Source organism: Dama dama, chromosome 16 (genome assembly GCF_033118175.1).
Source record: "Dama dama isolate Ldn47 chromosome 16, ASM3311817v1, whole genome shotgun sequence".
Lineage (NCBI taxonomy): Eukaryota > Metazoa > Chordata > Mammalia > Artiodactyla > Cervidae > Dama > Dama dama.
In genome coordinates this window covers 13473703-13488447 of record NC_083696.1, presented here as the reverse complement: position 1 = coordinate 13488447, position 14745 = coordinate 13473703, and the positions used below count along the sequence as shown (strand labels likewise).

General features: G+C 41.4%; 1 protein-coding gene across 10 annotated transcripts in view; it reads right to left on the bottom strand.

Moving 5' to 3' along the window:
• Positions 1-6388: 6388 nt before the first annotated feature.
• Positions 6389-14745, bottom strand: part of EPB41L4B (erythrocyte membrane protein band 4.1 like 4B) — a 140665-nt gene continuing 132308 nt past the window's right edge. For 7 of the 10 annotated variants that reach the window (XM_061163456.1, XM_061163462.1, XM_061163464.1 and 4 more), the window contains 2 exons: positions 9977-10149; positions 6389-9110 (listed from right to left, as the gene is read on the bottom strand). In XM_061163456.1, the coding sequence (XP_061019439.1) occupies positions 9041-9110; positions 9977-10149 (243 nt within the window). In that variant the 3' untranslated portion in view covers positions 6389-9040. The remainder of the gene's footprint in view (positions 9111-9976; positions 10150-14745) is intronic. The other 3 variants (XM_061163459.1, XM_061163463.1, XM_061163461.1) reach the window with 1 other exon arrangement.

The window sequence follows — 14745 nt, the reverse complement described above, 5'->3', positions numbered from 1 at the left end:
CCGTGCCAGGTCCTGTAATTCTTTCCTAATGATGGTTTTGGAATGATAACACATTCAAACTGCTGTTTTCCGCTAGAAAACGTGCACACAATTCTTTTTATGCTGGTATTGCAGGCCAGCATTCTAGCTTGCTTTTAAATTTTATTTTATTGCATAAACAAAGAAAATAATTATGGTAGCAGAAAAGTGTAGAGGTTTCTAATGTAGAACCAGAAATCAGGCTCTTTGTGGTGGTGATTAGCAACTTCCCGGATTCAATGGAATTTAGGTAAGATGGTGAAGGTGAGGATGAATAGGGTTCAATACTATAAATGGCATGAATGAATATGCTGATGGTTATGCTATACAAATATTCAAAAGAAACTGGTGATTGCAAAGGTTTTTTTGGCCCAGGGCAGATGGGAGACAGAATTCTGCTGTGGAAACTGAGAAGTTTTTTATGTCCCAGAGGTCAAATATTTGCTTTTATGTATCACTTAACACTGATGGTGGGTTGTCCAGTTGGCGTTTAAATCACCTGACAGGTGATTCGGGTATAATTCATGGAAACCCTGGGCTTCACTAGGTCTCCCAATATTCTATTTGTTGCAAGAAATAGATCATATTTATTGCTTGAAAAAGGTAAGATGAACTATAGTGACTTTAGAAATCAAAACAAAGAGATTTGTTTTTTGCAAAGCTAGGCAAGATGTAGCTTTGCAGAAGATAAAATTTGAAAATACAAAAAATTCAGTCAATTGAAAATCTGTTTACGAGTTGTCCTTAAAAAAAATTTAATAAAACACCTTGTTCTTTAAAAAGTGAAATGTTTTTCTTTTCTCATCTTCCTGTTTACCAGGAAAGATAAGGCCAGATTTAAATGGCAAGCACTGGACTTCTGATTTCGATGTTGATTCACTGGTTTGGGAGTCCAAGTTGTTACCTGTTACTTTATTTTTATTGCCTTCATATTAATTAATACAATTAACAATGCTGATGCTAGAAAGAAAGTATATTAAAACCAAGCCATTCTCTGGTAAACTGGCCTGATAAAATCATGTGGGCTTTTTTTTTTTCTTTACAGAGAATGTTGGGCGGTAATATTAGAGAAAGGTGTGCACCCACAGCCTAAAATGAGGCATGGAGATAACTGATTTCAATGACCTAAAACCATGATCAAGGACCTGGGGTCCATGGACTCAGAGAAGGCCTTAGATGGGCTTCAGGAATGGTGTGAAGATACAATGAAAGTGCTGGAATAACATTTGACATGTGGATTTTTCTAGGGAGAACACCCACAATCTTCATGGGTTACTTCAAGTCTGCATGCCACTCCAGGGCCTTAGAACCTACTCTGGTTTCCCTATGGACTTGGCTTCTTTCTTTCATGAGGTTATCTCCCATCCAGATAAACTGTCTTTTGGGATCTTCTTTCTTTTAAGATTTTTTTATTTTATGTGGACCATTAAAGAAAAAGGCAAAACACCTTTATTGAATTTGTTACAATACAGCTTCTGTTATATGTTTTGTTTTCATGGCCACAAGGCATGTGGGATTCTAGCTGCCCGACCAGGGATTGAACCCACACCCCCTGCATTGGAAGGTGATGTCCTTATCACTGGACTGCTAGGGGAAAGTCCTGAAATTTTCTTATTTTTGTTTTCTCACAAGATTTGAGCCCTGGAGGGAGACCTGTTCTTACACTCAGCACATGTTCTCTACTTTGTTTCACCCCAGGTTTTTCATACCCTCTGCTCCCCAGCGACGTGAACCCACCGAGTGGCCAAGAAATATTGTGGTTTTCCCTTTTGTACACAATTTCCAAGGAAGAACGTTGCCTGAATGTTCTGCGACCACTACCTGAACAAGAGTTGGCTATTCAAACAGGAATGTAGAGATGAATCTGAGTTTAATTTTTCATTTTCATTTTTTCAGAAAAAGCTCCCTTATTTTCTCTTCTCACCAAAGCCATTTCTCTAAAACAACTTTTTTTCTGTTATAAATTTCACAACCCTCCTCCTCCCAAAAATCTAGTATTTGTATCTTGGTACCTGACAAGTTACAACAGGTTTCCCCATGCTTCTGTCTGTCTAGTAATATGTGTGATTTTTTTCACTTTTCATTGTTTATGATATAAAAGCTGTGAATTTGGAAATTCCTCAGAAAGTTCAACATAGAGTTGTTGTGTGACCCAGCTATTCCAATCTCAGTTACATACCCAAGAGTTTGAAGAATGGGGCACAAATGTTCATATTACTCATAATAGCCAAAGAGTGAAAGCAAGTCAAATGTCTATCAGCTGATGATTGGATAAATAAAATGTGGCATATCCATACAATGGAATATTATATAGCCATTAAAAAGAAATGAAGTAACGATACATGCTATTACATAGATGAACCTTGAAAACACTATGTTAAGTGAAAGAAGCCAATCACAAAGAACCACATACTATGTGATTCCATTTTTTATGAAATGTCCTGAATAGGCAAATCCATAGATAGAAATCTGAAGACAGAAGGTAAATTAATGATTGTTAGCAAATGGGTGGGGAAAGAATTGATAGTGACTACAGATATGGAGCTTCTTTTTGGAATCATGGAAATGTTCTGGAATTAGTTCTGTTTATGAAAGATGAACTCCCCAGGTCTGTAGGTACCCAACATGATACTGGAGATCAGTGGAGAAATAACTCCAGAAAGAATGAAGGGATGGAGCCAAAGCAAAAACAACACCCAGTTGTGGATGTGACTGGTGATAGAAGCAAGGTCTGATGCTGTAAAGAGCAATATTGCATAGGAAACTGGAATGTTAGGTCCATGAATCAAGGCAAATTGGAAGTGGTCAAACAGGAGATGGCAAGAGTGAACGACATTCTAGGAATCAGCAAACTAAAATGGACTGGATTAGGTGAATTTAACTCAGATGACCATTATATCTACTACTGTGGGCAGGAATCCCTTAGAAGAAATGGAGTAGCCATCATAGTCAACAAAAGAGCCCGAAATGTGGTACGTGGATGCAATCTCAAAAATGACAGAATGATCTCTGTTCGTTTCCAGGGCAAACCATTCAATATCACAGTAATCCAAGTCTATGCCCTGACCAGTAACACTGAAGAAGCTGAAGTTGAACGGTTCTATGAAGACCTACAAGACCTTTTAGAACAAACACCCAAACAAGATGTCCTTGTCATTATAGGGGACTGGAATGCAAAAGTAGGAAGTCAAGAAACACCTGGAGTAACAGGCAAATTTGGCCTTAGAGTACAGAATGAAGCAGGGCAAAGGCTAATAGAGTTTTGCCAAGAGAACACACTGGTCATAGCAAACATCCTCTTCCAACAACACAAGAGAAGACTCTACACATGAACATCACCAGATGGTCAACACCAAAATCAGATTGATTATATTCTTTGCAGCCGAAGATGAGAAGCTCTATACAGTCAGCAAAAACAAGATTGGGAGCTGACTGTGGCTCAAATCATGAACTCCTTATTGCCAAATTCAGACTTAAATTGAAGAAAGTGGGGGAAACTACTAGACCATTCAGGTATGACCTAAATTAAATCCCTTACGCTTATACAATGGAAGTGAGAAATAGATTTAAGGGACTAGATCTGATAGACAGACTGTCTGATGAACTATGGACGCAGGTTCATGACATTGGATCAAGAGACAGGGATCAAGACCATCCCCAAGAAAAAGAAATGCAAAAAAGCAAAATGGCTGTCTGAGGAGGCCTTACAAATAGCTTTGAAAAGAAGATAAGTGAAAAGCAAAGGAGAAAAGGAAAGATATACCCATTTGAATGCAAAGTTCCAAAGAATAGAAAGGAGACCTAAGAAAGCCTTCCTCAGTGATCAATGCAAAAAATAGAGGAAAACAGTAGAATGGGAAAGACTAGAGATCTCCTCAAGAAAATTAGAGATACCAACGGAACATTTCATGCAAAGATGGGCTCAATAAAGGGCAGAAATGGTATGGACCTAATAGAAGCAGAAGTGAAGAGGTGGCAAGAATTAACAGAAGAACTATACAAAAAAGATCTTCATGACCAAGATAATCATGATGGTGTGACCACTCACCTAGAGCCAGATATCCTGGAATGTGAAATCAAGTGGGCCTTAGGAAGCATCACTACAAAGAAAGCTGGTGGAGGTGATGGAATTCCAGTTGAGCTATTTCAAATCCCGAAAGATGATGCTGTCAAAGTGCTGCACTCAATATGCCAGCAAATTTGGAAAACTCAACAGTGGCCACAGGACAGGAAAAGGTCAGTTTTCATTCCAATCCCAAAGAAAGGCAATGCCAAAGAATGTTCAAACTACCACACAATTGCACTCATCTCACATGCGAGTAAAGTAATGCTCAAAATTATCCAAGCCAGGCGTCAGCAATACGTGAACTGTGAACTTCCAGATGTTCAAGCTGGTTGTAGAAAAGGCAGAGGAACCAAAGATCAAATTGCCAACATCCACTGGATCATCAAAAAAGCAAGAGAGTTCGAGAAAAACATCTTTTTTTCTGCTTTATTGACTATGCCAAAGCCTTTGACTGTGTGGATCACAATAAACTGTGGAAAATTCTGAAAGAGATGGGAATCCCAGACCACCTGACCTGTATGCGGGTCAGGAAGCAATAGTTAGAACTGGACATGAAACAACAGACTGCTTCCAAATAGGACAAGGAGTGTGTCAAGGCTGCATATTGTCACCCTGCTTATTTAACTTATCTGCAGAGTACATCATGAGAAACGCTGGACTGGATGAAGCACAAGCTGGAATCAAGATTGCTGAGAGAAATATCAATAACCTCAGATATGCAGATGACACCACCCTTATGGCAGAAAGTGAAGAAGAACTAAAGAGTTTCTTGATGAAAGTGAAAGAGGAGAGTGAAAAAGTTGACTTAAAGCTCAACATTCAGAAAACTAAGATCATGGCATCTGGTCCCATCACTTCATGGCAAATAGATGGGGAAACAGTGGAAACAGTAGCTGACTTTATTTCTGGGGGCTCCAAAATCACTGCAGATGGTGACTGCAGCCATGAAATTAAAAGACGCTTACTCCTTGGAAGGAAAGTTATGACCAACCTAGACAGCATATTAAAAAGCAGAGACATTACTTTGTCAACAAAGGTCTGTCTAGGCAAGGCTATGGTTTTTCCAGTAGTCATGTATGGGTGTGAGAGTTGGACTATAAAGAAAGTTGAGCATAGAAGAATTGATGCTTTTGAACTGTGGTGTTGGAGAAGACTCTTGAGAGTCCCTTGGACTGCACGGAGATCTGACCAGTCCATCCTAAAGGAGATCAGTCCTGGGTGTTCATTGGAAGGACTGATGTTGAAGCTGAAACTCCAATACTTTGGCCACCTTATGCGAAGGTCTGACTCATTTGAAAAGACCCTGATGCTGGCAAAGAGTGAGGGCAGAAGGAGAAGGGGATGATGACAGAGGATGAGATAGTTGGATGGCATCACCGACTCAATGGACATGAGTTTGAGTAAACTCTGGTAGTTGGTGATGGACAGGGAGGCCTGGCGTGCTGTGGTTCATGGGGTCGCAAAGAGTCAGACACGACTGAGCGACTGAACTAAATTGATATGTTATTATGAAAATGCTAAGAAAAATAATACTGAATATACTTTAAAATGGTTAACATGGTGAATTTCAAGTTTTTAAAAAGCTGTGATCTTTGAGATGGTGAAAGAAAGATAAAGGTGACATCAGAAGATTCTTGTGCTATTCTGGGGGTATAAATTTTGGGGTGAATTCACGTGGGATCTTCCAAATTCTCTAGGATCTAGTTTTTAAACTCTTCAAACATAAGGATCTCCTATGCAATCTACAATCCAGAAACCCAGGGTCGCAGGATTCCCAGATCACTTTTGCACTAACTCCCCACCCTCATGTCCACTGGGCTTGCCCAGTGGCTCAGAAGGTAAAGAATCTGCCTGCAATGCAGGAGACCCAGGTTTGATTCCTGGGTCGGGAAGATCCCCTGGAGAAGGGAATGGCTACCCACTCCAGTGTTCTTGCCTGGAGATTTCCATGGACAGAGGAACCTTGGAGGCCTACAGTCCATTGAGTCACAAAGAGTCAGACATGACTGGTTGACTAACAGTTTCACTTTCCCCATGTCCACCAGGAGCCTGTGGCCCACAGTTTGGAACTCTTGCTCTGGAATGATCATGTCAGCAAGCTGATTTTTCTTCTTGGACATATGATGTGTTGTGTGATTGTACGGTACTGTTATTTTGGGTTTAAGTATATATTTTTTAAAAAGGTGAAGTGACTATACCAATTCATTTTTATCGCTATGAATCCACCCAACACAATGTCATCTTCTCAGGTCCCAACTCCAAGCACCCAACATACATGTACATAGGCAAATAACAGGACAACTGTTGAAAGGATGGAATCCTCTTGATTTTACTGGTTAGAGTTGAGCTGCCAGAGGTACTGGGTTTTCATATACAGTAACAGCCAACTTGTTCGTGATCAGACTTCCAGTGACATCGACCTTCCAAAACATCTGTGACGCAGGGGGCCGTGGAGGAAGAAGCAGCAGGCTCAGAGCCTCCTGAGAACAATGGCCAAAAACCCCATGCACTGCCCCCTCCTCAGAAACAAAGCCAATCTGACACGCATGTAACACTGCGTTTCCTGGCTTCCTCAAGAAAACTTCAGTTTTGCCCTGGAGGTTTCCATCAGAGAGCAGGAGGTGAAGAGCAGAAGACTCAGAAAGCAGGTTAGAAGAGGAGGGATCGGCAGGACGTGACAACCCGAGACACAAACACTTCCCCCATATTGTACAGAACGCATTTTGTATCGTGTGCACAACATAAAGAACGGCGAAAGCTGTTTAAATACAGCCAGGGGTCGGGTAGTATGGAAGGGGGTAAAAGTTCCCAGATACCACAGTTGCCCCTGACAGCTTCACCAATAGAGCAGACAGCAGTGCAAACCATCAATGAGAAGAGCGTTAGTCTGTGAAAGGCAAGCCAAGCCCTGCATGTTTGGACAGGCTCCTGATGACATCACGACACCACACCAAGGTACAAGGGGGCTGATGTTTGTAATGATGACCATGACTCATCAAGAAAAGGTTAAATACTCTCCAGTGTACTCTGTTTACTAAGGCAGGGAAGTACGTAATATATTTTAGAAAGATTTCCCTCAAAAAATATTAAAATTGTAAAGATTCATCACTTAAAAGGGTTAATCCTCTGTTATCTGAATATTTGCGTACATTACCTCATTTCACAACAATGCTAGTCAATGAGGCATTGCTTTTTTTTTTATATCATTAGTATCAAATTATTGGCACCATTCAGATTTAAGGAGAGGGAGAGGAGAGCAAAGTATACAATACAACATAAAAATACAATTCTGATACAAATATATGAGATCAATCCCACTTAAGTGGTCATAAGAAATGGATGGATATTTTACACACAAAGAAATACAGCTACTAAGTCATCACATGGAAAAGTGCTCAGCTTTGCTAGTAATTAATGAAATAAAACAACCTTTTAAGAACAACTATATGCACTTATTAAACTAGCAAAAATAAATTAAAATGGCAAAACCCAATACTGGCAGAACTATTGGTAAATAGAAATGCTTATACATTGCTGGTGGCATCAAAAATTGTAGAGGGGTTTCAAGCATTTAGAGAGGATGGAAGGTTGAACTTGATGACCTTTAAGATCCTTTCAACCAGGAGACTGGATCTTTCTACACTTGATCTTAGCCAAAAGGCCGAGAAGCGATTAGACTGGATCTTTCTAGAAAGCAATCTGACAATATGAAACAAGAGCTATAAAATACTTCATGCTCTTTGACCTTGTCGTCTCTCTTTGGAGATACTCCCAAGGGAAGAATCCAAAGGAAGAAACATTTTATTTTTTACAAAGACATTCATAGCAGCACTATTTATGAGAAAGAAAAATAGAATATAACTCAAATATCTAGAAATGGCAACAAGTGAGGTTAACCACATTACATGAATACAAAGAAATTTTAAGTGGTGAGAGCAGGATCAGTGTTGAAAAGAGAAGATATGTGTTAGATGGAGGAAGTAATCAAAGATTATGTACACACTGATCATACTGATGAAAAAATGTGTGCATATGCATTGAGAAAGCGTGGGAAACAATTTGGAGGGTTAGTTTGTGGTTAGGGGGTTCTTTTATTCCTGCAAAGTTGTTCAAGTGCATAAGAAAAATTTAAAAACACATTTCTTGAAACTATATAAAAAAGAGCAAAGTTTCTTCTGGCCAAGTTTCTATCAACAGGACATGAGTTGATCAACTTTAGAGATAATTTTCCTTCATGGAACATCCAAATGAATCCTGCTATCAAATCCCTTTGTAAGGATTTTTAGACAATTTCAACTATTTCAGACAATTTAAGCTTTTACTTTGGGTTCAATAATAAAGTCTGTATCCCCAATAATATCATAACCCCCAAATTCACAAGTTAAATTGTATTTCAGATTAAGCTGAAATAACTTCATTCCTGGTGATTGCAACTTTCCTTTTTTAGTTCACCTACTCGTGTCTGAATAAAAATGAATGTTAAAGACTTTATAAGATCTGTGCATTTACCAGTGTAAATGAAAAACCAGCAGTAAAGAATTATTCTCTCATTAAAAATGACTCTTTAACAAACAGTCAAAGCTTGGTGCAAGTGTCAGTCATACAAAATCACATGGTTGAGACTGAGAACAAAGGATTCCATGCCATATTAACCCCTGTGGTTATTAATATGTACACACAGGTGCTTCTGAGAAGGAATCCCGGTTTTCCCATCTTTCTTCTCCTAGGCTTACCAAATTTTGTCTCAACTACATTGAGTAGTAGGAAAACCTCTGATACTCAGGAGACAGCAAATAACTTTTCCAATAAAAGTCAAGCCAGAGGTTGGCTTTGACCATGGAGACCTGGGCGAACAAAGCCCACGTTTGTAGGCTACGCTACTGCGAGCACATGAAGCCCGGGGAAAGAAAACGTCCAGAAGGCACCGTGCCATCCTCCAGGCAACCGGGGAGAGTTTCACAGTTCGGTCATCAGCAGTCTTTTCATCATCTTCTCTCTCTCCAGTTCCTGCCGGAGTGTCTCTGCACTGAGAAAGAGGAGGTGACAAAATGGTGAGATGCACACTCAAAAATGGTAAGAGCAGTTATCAGTTTAAATGCCGTTTCCCAAGCTCAGCTCTTGACTTGCTCTTTCAGGCTCCTTAAGGAACCCCTACATTTGCCGGCCCCACAATGACCTGAAATTGACTGCCTATGGATTTCCCCCACCAGACAGTGAGCTTCTGAAGGTACCGCTCCTCAGAGGACTGACTGTTACATACACCATTCCTCTCTGAACCCCCAAAGCTGAACACAGGCCCTCGCACATGGCGCCCTCTCAGCCATGTGAAAGTCAAAGTGTTGGTCGCTCAGTTGTGTCCAACTTTGCCATCCCACGGACTACAGCCCGCCAGGCTCCTCTGTCCATGGAATTCTCCAGGCGAGAATACTGGAGTGGGTAGCCATTCACTTCTCCAGGGGATCTTCAGCTCAATCTGAAATGGGATATAACTCAAATATCTAGTAATGGCAACAAGTGAGGTTAACCACACTACATGAATACAAAGAAACTGTAAGTGGTGACAGCAGGATCAGTGTTGAAAAGATATGTGTTAGATAGAAGACGTAATCAAAGATTATGTACACACTGATCATACTGATGAAAAAACAAGTGTGCATATGCATCGAGAAAGCATGGGAAACAATTTGGAGGGCTAGTTTGTGGTTGGGGGGGTTCTGTTTTGCTCACTTTACATCCTTAGCACCTAGAATAATACTATCTAGCCTTTGATGGCCTTTCAGTAAATACTTCGAGAATACATGAAGAAAAGAATGAATGAGAGTGTCACAAACATTGCTTCAGGTGTGACAGACACAGTGAGCCTGCGCCTGGCTTCCCTGTCACCAGAGTTACCTGTTGGCACCTGCTGATCGGACACACCTGGTTGCTGGAGAAACAGGCTTCCGAATGGTGTAGACGGTCTGCACTGTGGACACGGCCTCTGTCAAGGGCCTCAGGGTCGCCGCTGGGATCAGCGGGGAAGACTGGCCAGGACAGCACTGCAATTTACTGTCTCTAAAGTCTGCCTGGAGGGGAGACAGAAAAGAGGAAGTCAGCCTCAATTGGGGTTTCATTTTCACATTGTCAGCTGTTTCCTCAGCCTTAGCACACAGTCCCTGTTATTTCTTAATAATAGTTCATCAATAGCCATTTATTAAACCATTTTATTTAGTGCCAGCCACTGTGCTAAGCACTTTACATGTATTACCTCTTCACAGTCTTTAAGGGGGAGGTCATGTTTCATCACGTGAGACACCATCATTTATAACATGCACCATTTTTTGCACACGCCACAGAGAAAAAGTAATCATTCAAACTCTGTCAGGCCCACTACTGTAATACCTACTCTAATTTCAGAGATGTTAGAAGGTGGAAAATAGCACATCTTGGAACTGATTTTTATGGAAAAGGAAAACTGAGGCTCAGAGACGTTCAGTAATCTTCCCAAGGTCACACAGTAAGCACTGTGAAAAAAAGTGAAGTTGATCAGTCGTGTCCGATTCTTTGCGGCCCCACGGACCGGAGCCCACCAGGCTCCTCTGTGCATGGGATTCTCCAGGCAAGAATACTGGAGTGGGTTGCCATTTCCTTCTCCAGGGGATCTTCCTGACCCAAGGATCGGACCTAGGTCTCCCGCGTTGTGGGCAGACGCTTTACCGTCTGAGCCACCTTAGAACCAAGATTCTAAATAGGGAGAATCTTTAGCTTTGAGAGTCCTGAAAGACTACTGCTGAAAAATATAAGCCCCTGTTTGTTTTACAACTGCCTCCAGACACAGAACTGAGCTGGCCTGGGCTGGAGCAGTGCCAGAGAACTGATCACGAGAACAGAGCGTCACAGAGTTGCTGGCATGTGATGTTTCCCACAGGGGGCTTTCACAAACACTGGGATGTAGTGGTCACTCGTGTGGTTCCTTAGATAATGCTGGCTCATTTCTTTCCAGGCATATAGTAGGATTACACTTCCCCAGCCTACTTTAAAAAAATTTTTTTTATAAATTTTTATTTATTTATTTATTGGCTGTGCTTCCTGGCATGCAGGATTTTAGTTCTCTAGCAAGGGATCAAACCTGTGACCCCTGCAGTGGAAACACAGAGTCTTAGCCACTGGACCCCCAGGAAAGTCCCCCTCACCCCCACTTTGAAGTTAGGCATGGCCAGTGCCTCGCTTTAGCCATGGAAATGAGCCACCATGTTTTATTTCCATTGGAAGAGTTAAGTGCTGGTGTGTGATCTGTCACTTCTTTCCCCGCTCCCCCAACCTCTGTGACCAGCAGTTTTCTAGATGGCAGCTGCTCCATTAGCCAGGGTCCCAGAAACAAAGCAACACAGAGCAGAAGGCATAGCCCACCCATGGCAGTCATGGAGCATGAATAGGAAATTCAATTTGTCATTTTAAAGCATGGCTGAGTCCAGCCTTCCTGATACAGGAGCTGGGGTAAGATGTTATTTTGTTGCTTCAATAAAGTGGGTGTAGGTTGGGCTTTTGATGCCAATTTTGACTCTTTCTGTAAAAAGAGGGAAATGTACTTACATACAAAGGCAATTGTGGGGAAGGTACCAGGGCCTTAGCATGAATCAAGGCAGTGGCATCAAACTTTACTAACAGTCATTATATTCCTCACTGCAATGCACTCAAAATAGGAAAAAAAGAGCCAACTTCATTTAAGAATGACCTTGTATTCTAAGTAACTTCAGTCATGTCCAACTCCTTGCGACCCTATGGACTGTAACCCATTAGGCTCCTCTGTCCATGGGATTCTCCAAGCAAGAATACTGGAGTGGGTTGCCATTTCCTACTCCAGGGGATCTTCCCAACCCAGGGATTGAATCCATGTTCTCTTAAGTCTTCTGCATTGGTAGGTGGGTTCTTTACCACTAGCACCACCTGAGAAGCCCAAGAATGCCCTCAGGGAGCAGTGAAAATTACTATTATTAAATCTCAACCCTGAGTACTCGTCTTCTTAATATTTGCTGAATGAAGAAATGAATGAACCAACATTTGCTGGAACAAAGCAAGTAATATAGGGACAGGCCAGGTTAGGAAGAAGAACAGGGGACAGAAATCTGACCAGAGTCAGGCAGAGGTCCTCATCTCAGACAGACCGAGGCCCTTGTCTGACTATCGAGTAGAGTCAACAGGCTCAAATACAAGGTAGGAACTGGCTTCAGAACCAACCAAGGAGTATGGTTGTTGAACTCAGGCTCAAGGTCAATGCTGGATCAACTACCAGAATAACTGTATGGAGTTCCCTGGAGCTGCTGAACTCCCCCTTGACTGTGGACAGGATAGGTCAGGAAGACTCTGGAGAGGCCAGCTCTACAGCAAGGTCAAGTATCTTGACCTCGGTAGGGAAGAAAAGAGAATATGATGCACAGGAGGAAGAAAATTAGGAAGCTGAAGCTTATGAGCTTGGCTTCCATTACCATCGAGCTGTTGGTATTAATAACTTGCTAATTATAATCTCCAGTTTAGTCCTCTCTCCTGATACAGACTTAGATATCCAATTGCCAAAAAGTGAAAGGCAAAAGAAAAAGGCAAAGGAGAAAAGGAAAGATATATAAATCTGAATGCAGAGTTCCAGAGAATAGCAAGGAGAGATAAGAAAGCCTTCCTTCGTGATCACTGCAAAGAAATAGAGGAAAACAATAGAATGGGAAAGACTAGCAATCTCTTCAAGAAAATTAGAGATACCAAGGGGACATTTCATGCAAAGATGGGCACAATTAAGGACAGAAATGGTATGGACCTAACAGAAGCAGAAGCTATTAAGAAGAGGTGGCAAGAATACACAGAAGAACTATACAAAAAAGATCTTCATGACCCAGATAACCATAATGGTGTAATCACTCACCTAGAGCCAGACATCATGGACTGCAAAGTCAAGTGGGCCTTAGGAAGCATAACTATGAACAAAACTAGTGGAGGTGATGAAATTCCAGTTGAGCTATTTCAAATCCTGAAAGATGATGCTGTGAAAGTGCTGCACTCAATACACCAGCAAATTTGGAAAATTCAGCAGTGGCCACAGGACTAGAAAAGGTCAGTTTTCATTCTAATCCCAAAGAAAGGCAATGCAAAAGAATGCTCAAACTACCACACAATTGCACTCATCTCATACACAGCAAAGTAATGCTCAAAATTCTCCAAGTTAGGCTTCAACAGTATGTGAACCAAGAACTTCCAGATGTTCAAGCTGATGTAGAAAAGGCAGAGGAACCACAGATCAAATTGCCAACATCCGTTGGATCATAGAAAAGCAAGAGAATTCCAGAAAAACATCTACTTCTGCTTCATTGACTATGCTAAAGTCTTTGTGTGGATCACAACAAACTGTGGAAAATTCTTCAAGAGATGGGAATATCAGACCACCTCACCTGCCTCCTGAGAAATCTGTATGCAGGTCAAGAAGCAACAGTTAGAACTGGACATGGAACAATGGACTGGTTCCAAATTGGGAAAGGAGTGCGTCAAGGCTGTATATTGTCACTTTGCTTATTTAAGTTATATGCAGAGTACATCTGTGAAATGCCGGGCTGGATGAAGCACAAGCCGGAATCAAGATTGCCAGGAAAAATATCAATAACCTCAGATATGCAGATGACACCACCTTTATGGCAGAAAGTAAAGAGGAACCAAAGAGCCTCTTGATGAAAGTGAAAGAAGAAAGTGAAAAACCTGGCTTAAAACTAAACATTCAAAAAATGAAGATCATGGCATCCGGTCCCATCACTTCATGGCAAATAGATGGGGAAACAATGGAAACAGTGACAGACTTTATTTTCTTGGGCTCCAAAGTCACTGCAGATGGTAACTGCAGCCATGCAATTAAAAAATGTTTGCTCCTTCGAAGAAAAGCTATGACAAACTTAGATAGCATATTAAAAAGCAGAGAAATTACTTTGCCAGCAAAGGTCCATCTAGTCAAAGCTATGGTTTTTCCAGTAATCATGTATGGATTTGAGAGTTGGACCACAAAGAAAGCTGAGCACCAAAGAATTGATGCTTTTGAACTGCAGTGTTGGAGAAGACTCTTGAGAGACCCTTGGACAGCAAGGAGATCAAACCAGTCAATACTAAAGGAAATCAATCCTAAATATTCATTGGAAGGACTGATGCTAAAGCTGAACCTCCAATACTTTGGCCACCTTATGGGAAGAACTGACTCATTAGAAAAGACCCTAATGCTAGAAAATATTGAAGGCAGGAAGAGAAGGGGATGACAGAGGATGAGATAGTTGGATGGCATCACCGACTCGATGGACAGGAGTTTGAGTAAGCTCCAGGAGTTGGTGATGCACAGGGAAGCCTGGTGTGCTACAGTCCAGGCGGTTGCAGAGATGGACACAACTGAGTAACTGAACTAAACTGATCCAACTGCCCATTCACTGTTTCCATGCAGGCATTTCCGAGGCATTTCTAACACATCATGGCAAGAGGCAAATTCATTATCCCTCCTGGTTCAGTCTCCCTAAGATTTCCGTGTCTCAGTGAATGCACCCCCTCTCCATCCACATTCTGCAAGTCAGAAATCTGAAAGCCATTTCTGGCCCTTTCTCTCCCTCATCCAATCTAATTCCTCACCAGCTTCTTAAATATGTCCCCGATCTGTGCACATCTAT